We start from the raw sequence: 15,572 nt of genomic DNA, 5'->3' as shown, positions 1-15,572 counted from the left end.
ACAAGATCATCTAAATGCTCAGCTTGACAAGCCTTGCCAGTCCCAACAAACTCATCAATAGAGCAATGGACTGTTGCTCCTAAACTCAGTGGAGTTGAAAACACACTAGAGAACTGATCTCCAAGTGTGTTGGCCATGGCCCCTACATTGTCTATGGCTTCCCCATCGACCTCAAAAGGCCCTACAGGGTGTTTGATCTTTCTCCTAGAGTTTGCATAAGAGAAAAACGCCTTCGGATTCGACCTCACCTCTTGAACAACTCTACTTTCCTTGTTCAACTGATCTGTCTCAATGGAGGCCTTAATTCTACCTTGGATTAAATCCAATTTCTTTGAAGGCTAGCCACAACTACTGGATTCAAAGTGCTCTGGAGCATTTTTGCTAGTTTGCAACTTTTTTTGAACAAATTCTTCCTATATTTTGGAATTTTAGAATGTGCCCCGCCCTGTGAAACACATTCAGAGATTGCTAGACTAGATCAGACGTCCTCAAAAACTAGAATCATTTTGTCTACGGCTACATCTATGGACGATTCCTTTTTCAGCATTGAAATAAGATCAAGCTCCCCTAACCTTTCTATAATCAACGGCCAATGTTCATCTTTGAATTTGAACTTAGCCAGACCGACCTTTTTGGCCGGTCTTACTCTAGAGCACGCCGGCTTTTGAGTAATGGTCGACCCTATCTCGAGAACATGATGATCTGACAGATTAGTAGGTGTCACATGGACATACTGGACTGCATTTACGATATGCTCCTGATTTGTTTTCAGTTAGTGATGGGTCAATTGCTACAACAACTTTTGATTTGGCCTTGAAAAAGGCTTGTACATGTGCGTCAACGGCTGGATCGGAATCTTTGATATCCGATGCCAAATGGCAATTAACCTGATCTTCGGCGCTCAAAAACTTTTGAAGTCGATTATCCCAATGACCAAGAAATTCCTCGATTAGCCCTGGATCATCACCCTCAACATAATCTTGAAAGGCGGACTCGGCCACATTCATGGCACGAGTCAAAGCGGCATTAAAACCCATTTGACCGGCCTTCAAAATCTGAATTGCCTCACGGTCAGTCATTTCTCACGCGAATAAAGAAAACGGGAGAAAGGAAATGACCCAATAGATCAACACCGTGGAGGGATACCGGATGGATGGGGCCGCACCCAAGGACGCCAATATCACTGGACAGATACACCAGTCCTGCGCGGACACCAATGAAGAGAAAACTCCACGGTACTTAGATCAGGGAAGAGCCGAAGACAGTACTATCAAGAATTTGTACGTGCCGACTACGCCATCGCATAATCGTGAAGAGTGGTAAAGAGTTATGTGTTGGAGGAGATGGTTCTTTCTTTAAGCTCTAGACCGAAGTGCCGAGCTGGATGAACAAAGCTGTACCAGCTAACCGGCAAGCTCAGAACTGTACATGAATAACTGAAGTGAACAAACATGCAATCATCCCACATACCATAATTGGAGAAAATGGATCGCTACTGGGGGCAGACACTAAAGAGGAAGACACCATTGTAGAACATATCTGGAGGTAGAAAATTCTTCACATTATGCCAAACAGAAGAAATTTGGCCATGTTGCTGTGGCCGAGACTATCAATATTGTTGGAGCAAAATTAGAAACACGGCTGTGGAAAGTTTTAACAGCACAACCTAATACCACTTTCTTATAATACCGCCAAAACGGTAAAAATTGGGTCCTGTCTCTATGACATTTTTTTGAGAGCCCAAATGTAAAAATAGTCAATTTTATGAATCACTTTTCTTTGCCGACATGTAGAATTTTGTAGCAAATTAATATTGCCACTTTTTTCCCAACGAGATTGCTGGAGAGGCACTTTCTCGATTATGAAGGTGCCATTCCCAAGATTGAGATTTTTTTCGGGGAACAAACCCCATTGAAGACAAATTGGCCATCTGGGATTTTCATGGCAAATTCCAACAGGGGCATGTTTGGCGTTGTCGAGAGCAATTGGAAATATTCTTGAACACTGGCTTGCAAGGCATGATTCCTCTGGCTTTTGACCTATTAAGAGATCAAGCCAGACTTGAAAAAGAATTGTGCCAAGTGTACCAAATTCCTCCTTTAAAGTGCTTTTTTTCATCCGTTTTCTACGCCCAACATAACTCGAGCAGGTATTGCATTTGAGCTGGATGTTTGGCAAATTGAAAGACATTCAAAATTTTCTAAATTCAATTAGGTTACAATCAACGGCTCTACAAGTTGTTCCATTCACTAAATCCACGAGCATCCTCGTCCAAAATATATCCCATCTCAAGAAACGGCGTGGGAGGCAAGGTCAATACTTCTCATTTAGAGCAAAGGGCGATCCAGTTCTTGTTGAAAAACATGGGTTCTCATGTGAATGAGGGAGTCTATCACTTTTGGTCGCCTTATGGACCATTCACTTTTGGTCGCTTGACTCCCGATTTTCTCATCAAGGCAAAACCGCAAAACCGTGCTTTTTTCATTCATGTAAGTCTTGCAACTATTCGCAGTGGTTGACATGACCGCAGTTGACTTGTATAATTGTTTTGAGTTCCAGGGCTGTTTCATGAAAAGTCATGAACGAGAAAATTGCAAAATCTTTCCAAAGGACTTGTGTCAGTTAGAGAAAAAGATTTTTGGGCTCGACTATGCAGAGAGGAGAGCATCTTGCTAAGCAAAAATGAACCTTGGTTCCACCAACATTGAGGTAACTGAGCTCTGGGAGTGTGAGCTTAAATTTAACCAAAGTTACCAACACTTAGTCCATTACGAGTTCAAGGAGAAACCATTGACAAGCCATTTTCACTTTCTTGCCTTCAACACGGATGGACAGAATTTCCCGAGCACGTTTGGGGTTTGTTGCAGTCTTTGAGCTTGCATTCGAAGCTTTGTGCTCGGCCGTCGGTTTATCTTTATCTGGCACCTTGGAATCATGCAAGACATTTATGGTATAAACATAAATTTTGAAAGCAGGGACTTTCAGCGACACTTCCTTGGGCTTTTGATTCTGCATTTGGGATTCACTGACGTCTTTATGAAACCGTTGAGCTTAATAGGGTGCAGTCGCAAGTTCTGGCGCAGGATGAAATTCCGTGCTCGACATTTTTTCAAGAATTTCTAGCGGATTTTTGGCAAAGGTCGGAGGAAAATTGCCGTAAAGACGATGCAAATTAACACTAGCCCCTGTTCCCGGCACTCTCAAAATAGTGTAAGGGTGTGCCGACACAATGCTACCCTTGGAATACTTTTTAGAAGACACTGAAGAAATAACTTTCCTGAAAAATCACCTCTGATCAGTAGGAATGCAACCCTTGTAATTGACGAGAAGTGACGAGGCTGAGAGAAAACAGAAAAACCACGACTTAGTCGAGAAGGAAAGCCAGGAAGGAAGGAGGAGGAAGAGAGATTGAACAAACAGCCATTGTTAGGGAAAGACGCGAACAAAGCGGGCCTGCGGCAGCCATTTTGAAAGCACCACACGGACGGTTTCGTAGTAGAATGGTAGTGGCCGACAGAGGGGAAAGCGCAAGGAGGAGGAACACATACACTCTCTCGCTACTGACGGACCACCAGCAAACTGGAACAATACGAGCACATGAGCATAATTATTAGTGCTGGGATGAGTCCGGGAAACTTGTTTGAGCCGTATGATTTTGAGACTTTTTCTAAACTTCCTGAGCCATGCAAAGGTCAGACTTCATGAGCCCTTTGACTTTTTGCTGGACTCATCAAGTCTAGGCTTGAGTTCCGTAAGAGACTCAAGTCCAGCAGTGGACAAGAGTCTTAAGCTGGGCTCAAGTGAAACAAAAAGAAACATATTGCTAAATTTGAAACCATTATTTATCATTTTTCATTGACAAGGCCGGACTCAAGTTCTTTCTAAAAAAGCTCGAGTCTGGCTGATTTCTCAACAATCAAGTGAAAGACTTAATTGGACTTGGATTCGAGTCTGGGCTCGCCCCAGCACTAATATTGATACACATGCTCATGGATGCCAAGCAGCAGGGGCCAGGCCCGAACCACACCAACACCCTTATTCTGTCCCGCTACATAAAAACCTGGAAAAGGAGATGGGCAATTCCGGTGATCATGGATGCGCAGCAGCAGGGGGCGTGAATCACACCAACACCCTTGAACTGCCCCGCAACATAAAACCCTGGGGCAGAGAAATAGTTAAAGAGGGAGGGAGCACACAGTCATTAGTGGTCAGGAACAGCAGGCAGGTAGTAAAGACCAAAAGAAGGAGTAAGCATGATACGCGCTCATCCTGTTCATCTTTCGGGACAGGATGAGCCCGTATCATAGTGCTAAAATACATTTCCAAACTGGTTTTTAACTGTGGACGAACAACTAGAAATGAATTTGTATGAGCTTAACACTTTTACTATCGTTCTTTCTTTCTATGGTTTATTTCTAATTTAATCATGTCAATCCGGTTGGGGCTATTGTAAATGGAGCAGTGACTATTAAAAAAGTAGGGTTTGAGTTGCAAGGATTGATNGATACGGTTAGAGGTTGAATTCTCAGCTCCACTCGGTAAGTTGATTTTACGGTACACACATACGGACGTACGTGCACATCCCTTTCCACAGTCATCGCTTCTAATCCACCTGGTCTCTCTCTCTCATTTTCTCTCCAGGTGTAGAGCTAGTTATGCTCACCATTGGTAAGCATTTAATAATGTGGGAATCATACTATCTTCTACAAGTTTCTCCAATTTCATTTTTATAGGTCAACACCCCAGCCTCATCGAGATTGGACGTGATCGATCCATTTCAGTGTCTTATCCCGTATAAGAAGAAAACAACGACAATTGACAAACGGGAATTTAGCAAAAACACATGATTTTACTTGGTGTTCGTGGTTTTTATTTCATCGATGTAAAACAATCAGCAGTAGACCGACTAAGTACGTAAAGGTAAAAAAATATTTGAAGTTCAGTTGGTAAAATAAAACTTCGAAACATTAAATCCGGTGGTAGGTTTGAGTCCGTTGCCAAATCAATCATTATGTAATGGGCTCCACGAATCAATGGAAATCGCAAGTTCAAGGTTTCAAAGCAATAGGTTAGGAAATTAGAATCTCCCTTGGGCGCAAAGTTTGAACTAATCATTCTCATGACTGAACTAGAGCCACGATGGTTAAAAATGATGATATTAGACATGTTGCGGAGAATTGTGGTGTGATGTCTTGCTGTTGAATAGAAATTTTGCACTAAAAGGGAAGATTGGGAGTTATCGTCATTTGACTACTCTTTGGCATAATAGTCTTTTTCTGGGTTACCTACGACAATGACTGAAATGTTGTAATGGTGTGATCCCATTTCGAATAATGCCTTGAATTCTAATGCAGAGTACAATACATTTTTTATCTTCATGCTAAATTAGTATTCAAGTTTGTACCTTTTCTTTCCATGGCATCATTTCCAAAATCGTCTAACATCAAAAGCTTTTGACTGGATTTTTCTGCGTATAGGTCCAAATCTTCTGGCCTCACAACCCGCTGAAATGGATCACACCAACTGGTATTGTGCCCAAAATAACGATGTGTCGCAAGAGTAATCTTTTTACATCATGACGTTCAATGGAAGGGAAGGCTTGAACCAAAAGCGATGTAAATTAGAAGTCGTGAGCAGATGGGCCAAAATAAATAGCTCGAGAAAAAGAACCTGGAAATACTTCATCGCGATGCTGAAGCATATCCAACACAAGTTTGCTCTAGGAGGAAAAGGAATATCGTCGCATCAATTAATACAATTTTCATCCTTTTATGGATTGTTGTTACCTTTCCACTCATTGACGGTCCGCTAAAAAAAGTTCAAGCATCAAGGATATCTTTTTCTTCACTAACAATATTTTGGATGCTCTACCTTATGTACATTCTGGCTGACAGATTGATTTTCCCAAAATTAGGACTAACGCGAATTTGCTGGGGGGCACTTTCGGAATTAATTTGAATCTGACGGTCAACCATTATTCTTCAACAGCTGACAAGTAGGACTCCCACTGGAAAAGATAATATTTAGTAAATGTTGCAAGATGTATTCAATCTCACTTAATTCTTAGGTCGTTTTTTTTCTTTTTTCAAAACAAAAATAGTTATCATCATCAGAAGTGTCAGTGTCAATATCGGCCTTCCAATAATTTGGTGTTGAAGCACTAAGTTCGATTTGGGAAAGACTACTGTCTTGTTGCCTGGGTGGGATATTTGAATCCTCTGTTTGAGAAGATTCTTCAACTAACGGCTCCTTCTTCACGCCTTCTTTAGCCCAATAAATATCTTGGTTACTGTTTTTTTGATCTTCAATCTTCCTTTGACACTTCTGATGAATCTCTTCAAGTCCTTCTTCAAGTGAAAGTATTCGGCACAAGATATCAGCATTTTGGCTTCCATTACACCCGAAAGAAAACCTGATGGAGTAATTTGGGCAAATGTACTCTCAATGCCCTTAAAAATTGAATTTTATCCAATAGGGAGGCGTCTTTCAGTGCTGAAAATGAAATCAAATATTAATTCAAGATGAATCATCATGAAAATACGATAAGTATGTATACCGTATTGGCTTGATGGATTATTCAAACGTTCATGAAAATGCAGGGCTATGTTGGCTTTTACAAACAATTGGAAGTGTTTTTTTTTCACTGGTATTTTCCCGACAGCCACTAAATGAAGCAAATCCAGGATCAAATTGATTTGCTCTCCACTGGCTGATCTTTGTACGGAGTTGAAGGAACTCGACGTCTTCTTTGAGGAGGTCAGTAAATTTGTCATAAATTGGCGGTTGGCTTTAAGCATTCGCTTAATTCTTTTATCTTCTTCAGTTCTTTGACTCATGCTGCCAGTCAATGGAAACCAAGGCCAAGGCAAATAGAACATTCTGAGTCTTCACCCAGCCAAAACGGGCTAACAGCCCGGCATTTTAAAAGGAAAGGACTTGACTCAACCCGTGTACTGCTACTGTAAAGCCACAAAGGATGGAAATGGCTTTGCCAAGTAAGCGTCCATTACCCAGGGTGTCAAGGATATGCTCTAAGTTGAAGAAGAGGAAATGTGGCAACAGAACACCTCCTTCTCAAGCGTCACCCTTATTAAGAGAAGTCTCTGTTCCATCTGGCCAAGAGAAGACGGGGTCCGAGGGGTCTCAAGGCTGGTGGATCCTCTATGTCGTAAATTGACGAAAAATCTTGTTGAACTGCCTGAAGCTTAACTTTTTTTTATGTAAAAGTTGCTCGGCAAAAGAGAGGAACTGACGGATAATTGTGTCAAATTTGACAACGTTCCTATATATAAGGTAAAAGCTGCTCAGCAAAAGAGAAGCATTGAGAAAATATTCTTGCCGCCTCATGAACATTCTTGCTTTTAGCATAAAAGATGTAAGAACGCGACGCATTTTAGAGGCTTGTGAAATTTGTTCCTCTACGTTCATAGGTAAGCAGAAAGTTGCCCAATCTCACCATCAAAGTCTTTGATACAAAATGGACTGAGTATTGATCAAAAGATCGTTAATCGAGGAGCGGATAAGGAGGGGCAATGTTTGAATCGGTAAAGCGCGCTTTTGCAGCTGCCCCCGAAATAATTGTAGAGCGATCAATCACCACGTATGACTGCAAAAGAGAAGTTTCGCATTCAAAGATTGGTGGTCTGTGCACTGGGTGGGACAAAAGCAGAGTTGATGCTGCGCTACTATGTCATTGAAAAGGAAATCTTTGATAGGTATTCAAAAGCACAACAGTGATAAATGCGACGGTTTAGTTGAGCAAGATTCCGAAAACAGTGAATATCAGAGCGTTTGTTTGGCGTACACAAAGCTCAGAACGTGTTTATAAATAAGATCCCGTCAACCAAACTCTTGCATTTATAATCGGCAACCTTTCAACAGTGTTGGTTCCTCTTTAAAGATGGATCAAGATAGAATTGCTCGTATGAAGAGGACCGTGGAAATGTTAGGGCAACAGAAACGTGATGCAGAGGCAAGACGATTTGGAAGAATTGATTCTCAAGTGAATCAGATCAAGAAGAACGGGATGTGGACCCTACACTTGGGACAAGCACCGACAACAATCAACGAAGGGTTAAGCGGAAACGATCCAAAGACCCCAGCAACAGATCAACGACCACCTTGAGTTCAAGCAATATGTTGGATACAAATCGAAATGACTTTTCTTCAACCTCAGCGACCAAAGTATTCGAGGATGATAGATTGAAGGCTTTTTGCCAAAAGAAGAGGAGTCATCGCTATACTAAACATGGTATAAATGACATTGTCTATCGGATTTGGTTCGCTCCCAAGCAAAACGTACCACTTTTGGTGGTAAGTTTAACATCCATGTTTAAGGAAGTCATAAAGTATATTTTGGAAAAACTCCAACAAGCTGTTTCCGAGGAAGAAAATCGTCAAATATACATGGTAAGAACTAACGCGAATGAAAGTTTAAGCCAGGCCATGATTTGATAAGCTCCTATGGATTTCAGACTTTCAGCGCCGAAGGAATAAATCACGGATTAAACACGTAAGGGCCCGTTAACGTGCACATCTTTTGTAATGTAATTGTAAATTTGTAATGGCACATATTCTCCTTGCCTTTATAGAGGAAACTTCAGCATGCACACTGACGTCCGAATAATATTAGATATCATGATGGAAATAATGTCCAATTATTTTCGATCTAATCAGGCGTTAGAGTTGAACCATGGAGTGGAGCTTAGCGTCAAGATCTTGTCTCTTGAGCATGTGGACCACAAAATGGCAACACAAGGTTTTATACCTCAGGCTCCAATCAATCAAGAAGCAGGGGCTGGAGAATTTCAAATGTTTCCATGGGAATTCAACGTTCAGTTTGACTTCAATGATTTTCGTATCAAGGACAATTGCCTGGTTTCCTCAGTGACGGCAGGGTTTTTCCTGGAACAATTTTTGAACAAAACAGATTTGAAAACTTGGGGCACAATCCGGTTTTTACATTCTCTGACTTTAAAACGAAGGCAGCGTGCTCAAATCCTTCTGAATGAGAAATCAATAGCAATTGCAAATCAGTAACTAATACTTATACCTGTTATGCCTATGAAAGTAAAGTGAAATCTTCTGTTAATGGCTCTTTCCATCAGGTTGAACAAATTGTTCGGAGGGCCTCAAAAAGTTGAAGTGTTCGGTGATATTGCCGCAGTGTTGGAAATGAACATTGTTGTCCATGGATCCCATGGAATATTATATATGTTTCCCCCGACATATGCTCCTCAACGACCTAGCTTGAACTTGTTCTTGAGGCCAGATGGTGTGGATTGCATTGCTCACATATCAGTAATCACATACATGTCATTGTTTGAAAAGACCATGAAGAAGCGATGTTATTTCTGTAGAAGGTAAGAAATACATGTGAATATCTCGACTGCAAGCAGTTTTGGTCAAATACTATCTTTTCCCCTCAAGCGTGTTCCATTATCGAAGTACTCACTCTTGTGAGAAAAGCAAGCCTTGTCTGAAGTGCAAGAGACCGATTTTGCTTGAGGACTATTTCAACGGACCAAGTATGAAAAATACTTATTGTCCCTCTACTTTGACGGAATCCAATTGGGAGCTAAAATGTCAACATTGTGGTCAAGAATTTCAGTTAAGACATAAAATGCCGACTGGTCATATTTGACAATTATTAATTGCGAGTTTTTTTAGTCTAGAAACTGTTTGGAAGTGCATACGAAATCTTGCCGGCATACTTTGTACTTCCCTTGTTGCAATCGTCAATTGCGGGTTCGAGGGAAGTTCCCAATTGAGTTGCGAGCCATTCATGATTGCTCTAAGAAATTCTGCCGATGCCGAGAAATTGTTCAAAGGGGGAACAAAGAAGACCATTGGTGTGAAGGGAGACAACAGGACGTCCAGAGGAGCCACGAAAAGCTTGGATTCTTTACTGTTGGCTTTTTGAACTCTGGATAACCCACCTTGTGCATAGCATACCATCAATCCAGTTCCAGCTATTGTTTCAACAAACATACCATAATTGGAGAAAATGGATCGCTACTGGGGGCAGACACTAAAGAGGAAGACGCCATTGTAGAAGATCCTTACCTGGAGGTGGAAGATTCTTCACTTTATGTCAAACAGAAGAAATTTGGCCATGTTGCCGTGGCCGAGACTCCCGATTTTGTTGGAGCAAGATTTGAATCACGAATGTGCAAAGTTTTAACAGCACAACCTAATACCACTTGGCTCTGCAATGACGACCAATCTTTGGAATATGTCTTAAAGTTGTTCACTTCAAGTTCGATCCCCGCCAAAACGGTAAAAAATGGGTCCTGTCTCTATGCCATTTTTTTTGAGAGCCCAAATGTAAAAATAACCAATTTTATGAATTATTTTTCTTTGCCGACATGTAAAATTTTGAAGCAAATGAATATTGCCACTTTTTTCCCCACGAGATTGCTGGAGAGGCACTTTCTTGATTATGAAGGTGCCATTCCCAAGATTGAGAATTTTCTCGAGGAACAAACCCCCATTGAAGAGAAAATGGCCATCTGGGATTTTCACGGCAAATTCCAACAGGGGCATGTTTGGCGTTGTCGAGAGCAACTGGACATATTCTTGGACACTGGCTTTCGAGGGATAATTCGTCTGGCTTCTGACCTATTAAGCCAGATCAAGCCAGACTTCAAAAAGAATTATGCCAAGTGTACCAAATGCCTCCTTTAAAGTGCTTTTTTCATCCGTTTTCTTCGCCCAACACAACTCGAGCAGGTATTGTTTTTGAGCTGGATGTTTGGCAAATTGAAAGCCATTCAAAATTTTCTAAATCCAATTAGGTTACAATCATCGGCTCTACAAGTTGTTCCATTCACTAAATCCACGAGCATCCTCGTCCAAAATATATCCCATCTCAAGAAACGTCGTGGGAGGTAAGGTCAATACTTGTCTTTTAGAGCAAAGGGCGATCCAGTTCTTGTTGAAAAACATGGGTTCTCATGTGAATGAGGGAGTCTATCATGTTTTGTCGCCTTATGGTCCATTCACTTTTGGTCGCTTGACTCCCAATCTCCTCATCAAGGCAAAACCGCAAAACCGTGCTTTTTTCATTCATGTAAGTCTTGCAACCATTTGCAGTGGTTGACATGACCGCAGTTGACTTGTATAATTGTTTTGAATTCCAGGGCTGTTTCATGAAAGGTCATGAACGAGAGAATTGCAAAATCTTTCCAAAGGACTTGTGTCAGTTAGAGAAAAACATTTTTGGGCTCGACTATGCATAGCGTAAAGCATTGAGGTAACTGAGCTCTGGGAGTGCGAACATAAATTTAACCAAAGTTACCAACACTTTGTCCAATACGAGTTCAAGGAGAAGCCATTGACAAGACTTCGCCCGGAAGACGCCCTTTCTGGCGGCATCAACGAGGTAAAAATGTGGATATTCGAGAGGCCGGACCACCATTTAACATATTTTTTTTGCTTCCATTAGATTATACAACTTCATTGGACTGTGAAAAAGAAACCCGATGAGAAGTTTGTGGCGTATGACATTAATTCGTTGTACAAATCCATAGCCATTGATACAAAATAACCCATGGGCAAACCTTAGGTTCGTACTATCTTTAAAAATATGGATTGCCTTGCAGAAAGATTTCAAAAAAAAATGATTGACCAAGCTGTATTTTCAGATTATCACCGAAAGCGAGGATATTCACATTGAAAACCATTGATTTCTTTATGGGAGCGAAAGGCTGATTGGATTGGTGTTTTGTAGGCTAGTGGCTCCTCGTGAATCAAAACTGGCTTACATTCCCATTTTACTCGGTCATCAGCATCATTGGGTTTTGTGTTATGCATGCCTTCGACAAGAGAAAAAGATGTATGTAAGCATCGTACAAAGTAAGCACATTGGATAACATTGAATCCTCACCCGAACATCATTGCAACGACCACAAATTTCTGTTTCAGGGCACGAAGTTTTCGTGGAACATTCTACGTTGCTCAAGTAGAGTATGCGCTAGATATGGGCTACCAAGTTTTGCATGCTTTTGAGGCATTACATTACCAAAGTCAAGAGTATTTAGAGAGGCCCTTTTTATTACTTTTTGCAAAGAAAAAAATTGAATTTACTTTGGCAAATAAACTTGCATCGAAAACGGAGATTTTGGACAAGGAAAACGAAATGAATCTTGACATTCCAGTGCTCAAACTTCGCACTTCTTCGAATGAGCTATCCCCTCTGCTTCAAGGATTTTATAAAAGGGCTCCCAACGATATCTTTGGGAAATTCATGGCCAAGCCGGGCCCCAACACCTCAATTGTGCATTCCAATGCAGAAATCTACGATGTCTTTTTTTCAAAGGCAAGAAAACACATGGACGTCAATCCAATCACGGAACCTATCTGCGAAGTGACAACGGAGTGTATCACCGATTGGTCCTTCATTGGAGGCAACCTGATGGCTGGAATGGCCATTGTTTTGGAAGCTCAAATGTTCATGCTACAAAAGATGACGGCACTAATGCAAAGGAATGTCAATGTATTGGGAATTGCCACCGATGGCTTGTTTCTCAGCTACCCTAAGACACTTGATCCTCCTGTGGAAGTGAGCTTGACATTGGGCAAGTTCGAAGATGCATATCCGCGCCATGAAAAGGATAATTGCATCAAAGAGTTCATGGCACTCAATTCGAGGGATTATTGCATCCAATTCATGGACGGGCAAATGGTAGTTAAGCTCAGAGGATTCAATCTAACGGCTCCGGTAATCCTTCATGACCCAGGTTGCCTCAATCAAGAAGGCAATTTTGGAACGCAGAAGGTCTTGTCTTAAGATCGATCAATTCCGATTGAGAAAAGGCATTGGAGTATCACCGGTTATAAAGAAAATTGCGTTCAACTTCACACCATACGTTTCCCGCCGTATTGATTTGAAAACAGCGACGGCGATTTGAAGACGTTACCATTAGGAATAAAGAGTCTCAAATAACGGGTAAGATCTATTTCATCAAATGTTTCACCATCATCATTATATACAGGCCTTTTATTTTGATCCATTTCATCCTCTTGCTCTCGTTCAGCTTTGAGACGGGCAATGGCTATTGACACAAGCCTCTCTTCTTCCTCTTCCTCTTCTTCAAGTGTGGGTGCGGGTGATGCGGGTGGAGAGGGAAACGGAGTGGCCGAACCAAAGGGCGGAAGCTCCTCTTCCCTTCCAAGTGAAAAGTATGGATCGGCCAGATCGGATATGGATGAAACCGCTCCTTCTCCAGATGGGCTTTTCCGAGATGTCACTACAGTTCTTCCTCGCCTGACAAAACGCCAAATCACACCGAACACAAGCACCACCAAAGCGGCAATCAGACAAGACAAGCCGCCCGCCTCTAACCATAAGTCAGATTTGCCTCCTGGATCTGCGGAATGACAAGCAACTGTCCAACAAGGAACGTTACTGAAATGGATGAAAAATAGTTGATTGATCGGCAAGTTAATCTGTAATCAAATTATGAGCATGAGTCTGAATAAAAGACACAAATTTAAATGTTGGTTGAAAAAGTTTATGTGAAATTCTTACAGTTTGACAATGTGCACGCAGTTTTGACTGTAACAATAGTTGACCCGTCAGTAAAAATCTTACAAATATTCGCTCGTGTCTTCCATGTCAAGGTGCAAACCCTCCCATCTGCACATGAGACATTTCTCTATGGTACGAAATTTGCACCGGAATCCATTGTCTTGTCCTTTTTAGATAGAAGAGTGAAATTATTGAAATTATTTGCTTGTCAATACAAAAATAGCCAACTTACCGATATCACTGAATGGTTAGGTGCTTTGGCATTTCCTAAAGTGGAAACAGGCAATGGGGTTCCAGCTGAGATAGCCGAGCTCTCCAGGAAATGAACTCAAATCTTACGCACGAGGAAATGAATTGCAGTATGAATCGCTCGGTTACTAAATGGCCGATCCGAACTAGCTTGATCCCAGAAAGTGAAACTAATTCGATTTGAGGGACGATTCATGGGCATCGAATCGTTTCCTGAATTGACCCAGGGAAACAAACGAAAATATATCGAATGAAAAGGTAGGGGAAAGAGGTCAACGACATTACCGACGACAATGCTTTCCTTTGAAGGAAGGGCGGGAAAACCTAGATCGATAATCGTTGCATTTGAACTCCAAGGGTTACTTTCAGCGCCGGGGCTTGAACCCACGACACCTGGGGAGAGGAGTTCTTTCCTTGTTCACGCTGCCTAATAGACTGCTCGGCTACATCAGCTCCTTTATTGGCCCTTCCACAGATGCCTTGGAGTGATACACCAATAATACTAGTAATTGCATCACGGAGCAAGCCTCAGCTCGTCTAATGCAGCCAATATTCATCATGGCGTCGTCATCGTCCCAAAATAATGATTAATTATTAAAAAGCACCATACAGAAGGAATGTAAATATGAGAAGAATTGGTTTTCATTCAGGTACGGGTAATTTCGGTCAAATGATTCGTCGGCACAAAATCGACAAAGCTACTTCCAGTGGAGCAAGAGCAAGTTACGAGGGACTCAAGCAGGAACTGCAAATGAAGATGACATACAAACATGTCACTGGTGCTTTGAGATCTGAGCCAAATCATCTCATGCATGTTCAGGTATGTGATATTGAGCTTAAACCACTTTTAAGCAAATCTATAGAACACTCTTTTATTGATAGGCACGACGGCGTTGGCCTACAAAGCCCATGTTGGTCCACGGATCACTCTCGGTTTTTCAGGAAAGTCAATGGCTATCTATAAAGACAACTGTCAACATACATACTATTTTGTTCGTATGAAGACTTTTGAACAAAGCGCCTTTCATTTTCAACTTTAGGCCGATGTTGGGTTTATGCCTGAATACAACGGCTTCACTATGTTCCTTTCCGGTGAGGATATACATGGATAAAGATGCCAGTGAAATGACTCTCCGACTTTTGTTGTAGTTGTGGACGTTTTTTCCAAAATGATCGCTGCTAGGTCCATTCTCCGAAAGATTTGTTAACCATAAAAAGAGCGTTTTTGTCCATTTTCAAACAGTTGGGTCAACCAGATCAACTTCACCTTGATCAGGGTGGTGAGTTTTCCTTAAAAAGTTGGCTGAATGACCAAGGCATTTATCTCAGTGTGAAAACGGAGCTTTTAAAAGTATGTGTCACGATCCTGAAGCATCCCTCTATGGTACTCACAATCGTTTTCTTATTAGTGTTCTTTTGCCAAGCATAGTATCCATCTCATCAAACTGAAAGGAACAATCTTGCTAAGGACCAAACTGTCTCAAAACTGGCCAAAATACTTGCCAGATGTGGTACAAGCCTTAAACGAGCGTCCATTAAAAGAAGTATAAGGGGCTGAGACCAATAGATATTGCCACCCGAGAGACGGGAGTCAAAGTTGACGAAACCGTGGGAATTGAAACGCCTAAATTTTCAAGAGCAAAGACAGAACACTTACAAATCCAATGCGAATGAGCTTCAGGAGGGGACGTGGGTCTTTGCTACTAGGTGAGGATATCAATCTGATTTTGAGTATTTTGACAAAGTATGTAAATCCTTTTCAATTCTTAAAGGGATCCAGTTTCATTTACCA

General features: G+C 41.5%; 2 protein-coding genes and 1 long non-coding RNA gene across 7 annotated transcripts in view; 2 read left to right on the top strand and 1 right to left on the bottom strand.

Annotated features, from left to right (window-relative positions):
- Positions 1-4,820, top strand: part of LOC131891935 (uncharacterized) — a 50,307-nt gene extending 45,487 nt beyond the window's left edge. Inside the window, exons 6-7 of the mRNA XM_059241639.1 lie at positions 4,642-4,668; positions 4,734-4,820. Of these exons, the coding sequence (XP_059097622.1) occupies positions 4,642-4,668; positions 4,734-4,798 (92 nt within the window). The 3' untranslated portion in view covers positions 4,799-4,820. The remainder of the gene's footprint in view (positions 1-4,641; positions 4,669-4,733) is intronic.
- A 278-nt stretch (positions 4,821-5,098) lies between these two features.
- Positions 5,099-7,085, bottom strand: LOC131891936 (uncharacterized). The gene is made up of 6 exons (XR_009374500.1): positions 6,557-7,085; positions 5,787-6,492; positions 5,573-5,719; positions 5,405-5,504; positions 5,286-5,345; positions 5,099-5,216 (listed from the first exon to the last, which is right to left on the bottom strand). It is a non-coding gene; the product is annotated as an uncharacterized LOC131891936 (long non-coding RNA).
- A 298-nt stretch (positions 7,086-7,383) lies between these two features.
- On the top strand, positions 7,384-13,486 carry LOC131892166 (uncharacterized). 5 transcript variants are annotated; one of them, XM_059241944.1, is made up of 9 exons: positions 7,384-8,409; positions 8,475-8,512; positions 8,592-9,362; positions 9,430-11,071; positions 11,142-11,383; positions 11,447-11,566; positions 11,646-11,856; positions 11,926-12,949; positions 13,038-13,486. In XM_059241944.1, the coding sequence occupies exons 7-8, from the start codon at positions 11,813-11,815 to the stop codon at positions 12,788-12,790; spliced, it is 909 nt and encodes a 302-aa protein (XP_059097927.1). In that variant the 5' UTR covers positions 7,384-8,409; positions 8,475-8,512; positions 8,592-9,362; positions 9,430-11,071; positions 11,142-11,383; positions 11,447-11,566; positions 11,646-11,812; the 3' UTR covers positions 12,791-12,949; positions 13,038-13,486. The 5 variants fall into 5 exon arrangements, with proteins under 5 accessions (XP_059097927.1, XP_059097928.1, XP_059097926.1 ...); XM_059241945.1 differs by having other exon boundaries at positions 7,384-8,512; positions 9,430-9,609; positions 9,670-11,071; XM_059241943.1 differs by having other exon boundaries at positions 7,384-8,512; positions 9,430-10,731; positions 10,797-11,071.
- The last annotated feature ends 2,086 nt before the right edge of the window (positions 13,487-15,572 follow it).

This window comes from Tigriopus californicus, chromosome 12 (genome assembly GCF_007210705.1).
Source record: "Tigriopus californicus strain San Diego chromosome 12, Tcal_SD_v2.1, whole genome shotgun sequence".
NCBI lineage: Eukaryota > Metazoa > Arthropoda > Copepoda > Harpacticoida > Harpacticidae > Tigriopus > Tigriopus californicus.
The sequence above is the reverse complement of the archived record's forward strand: the minus strand, read 5'-3'. Positions and strand labels throughout refer to the sequence as shown.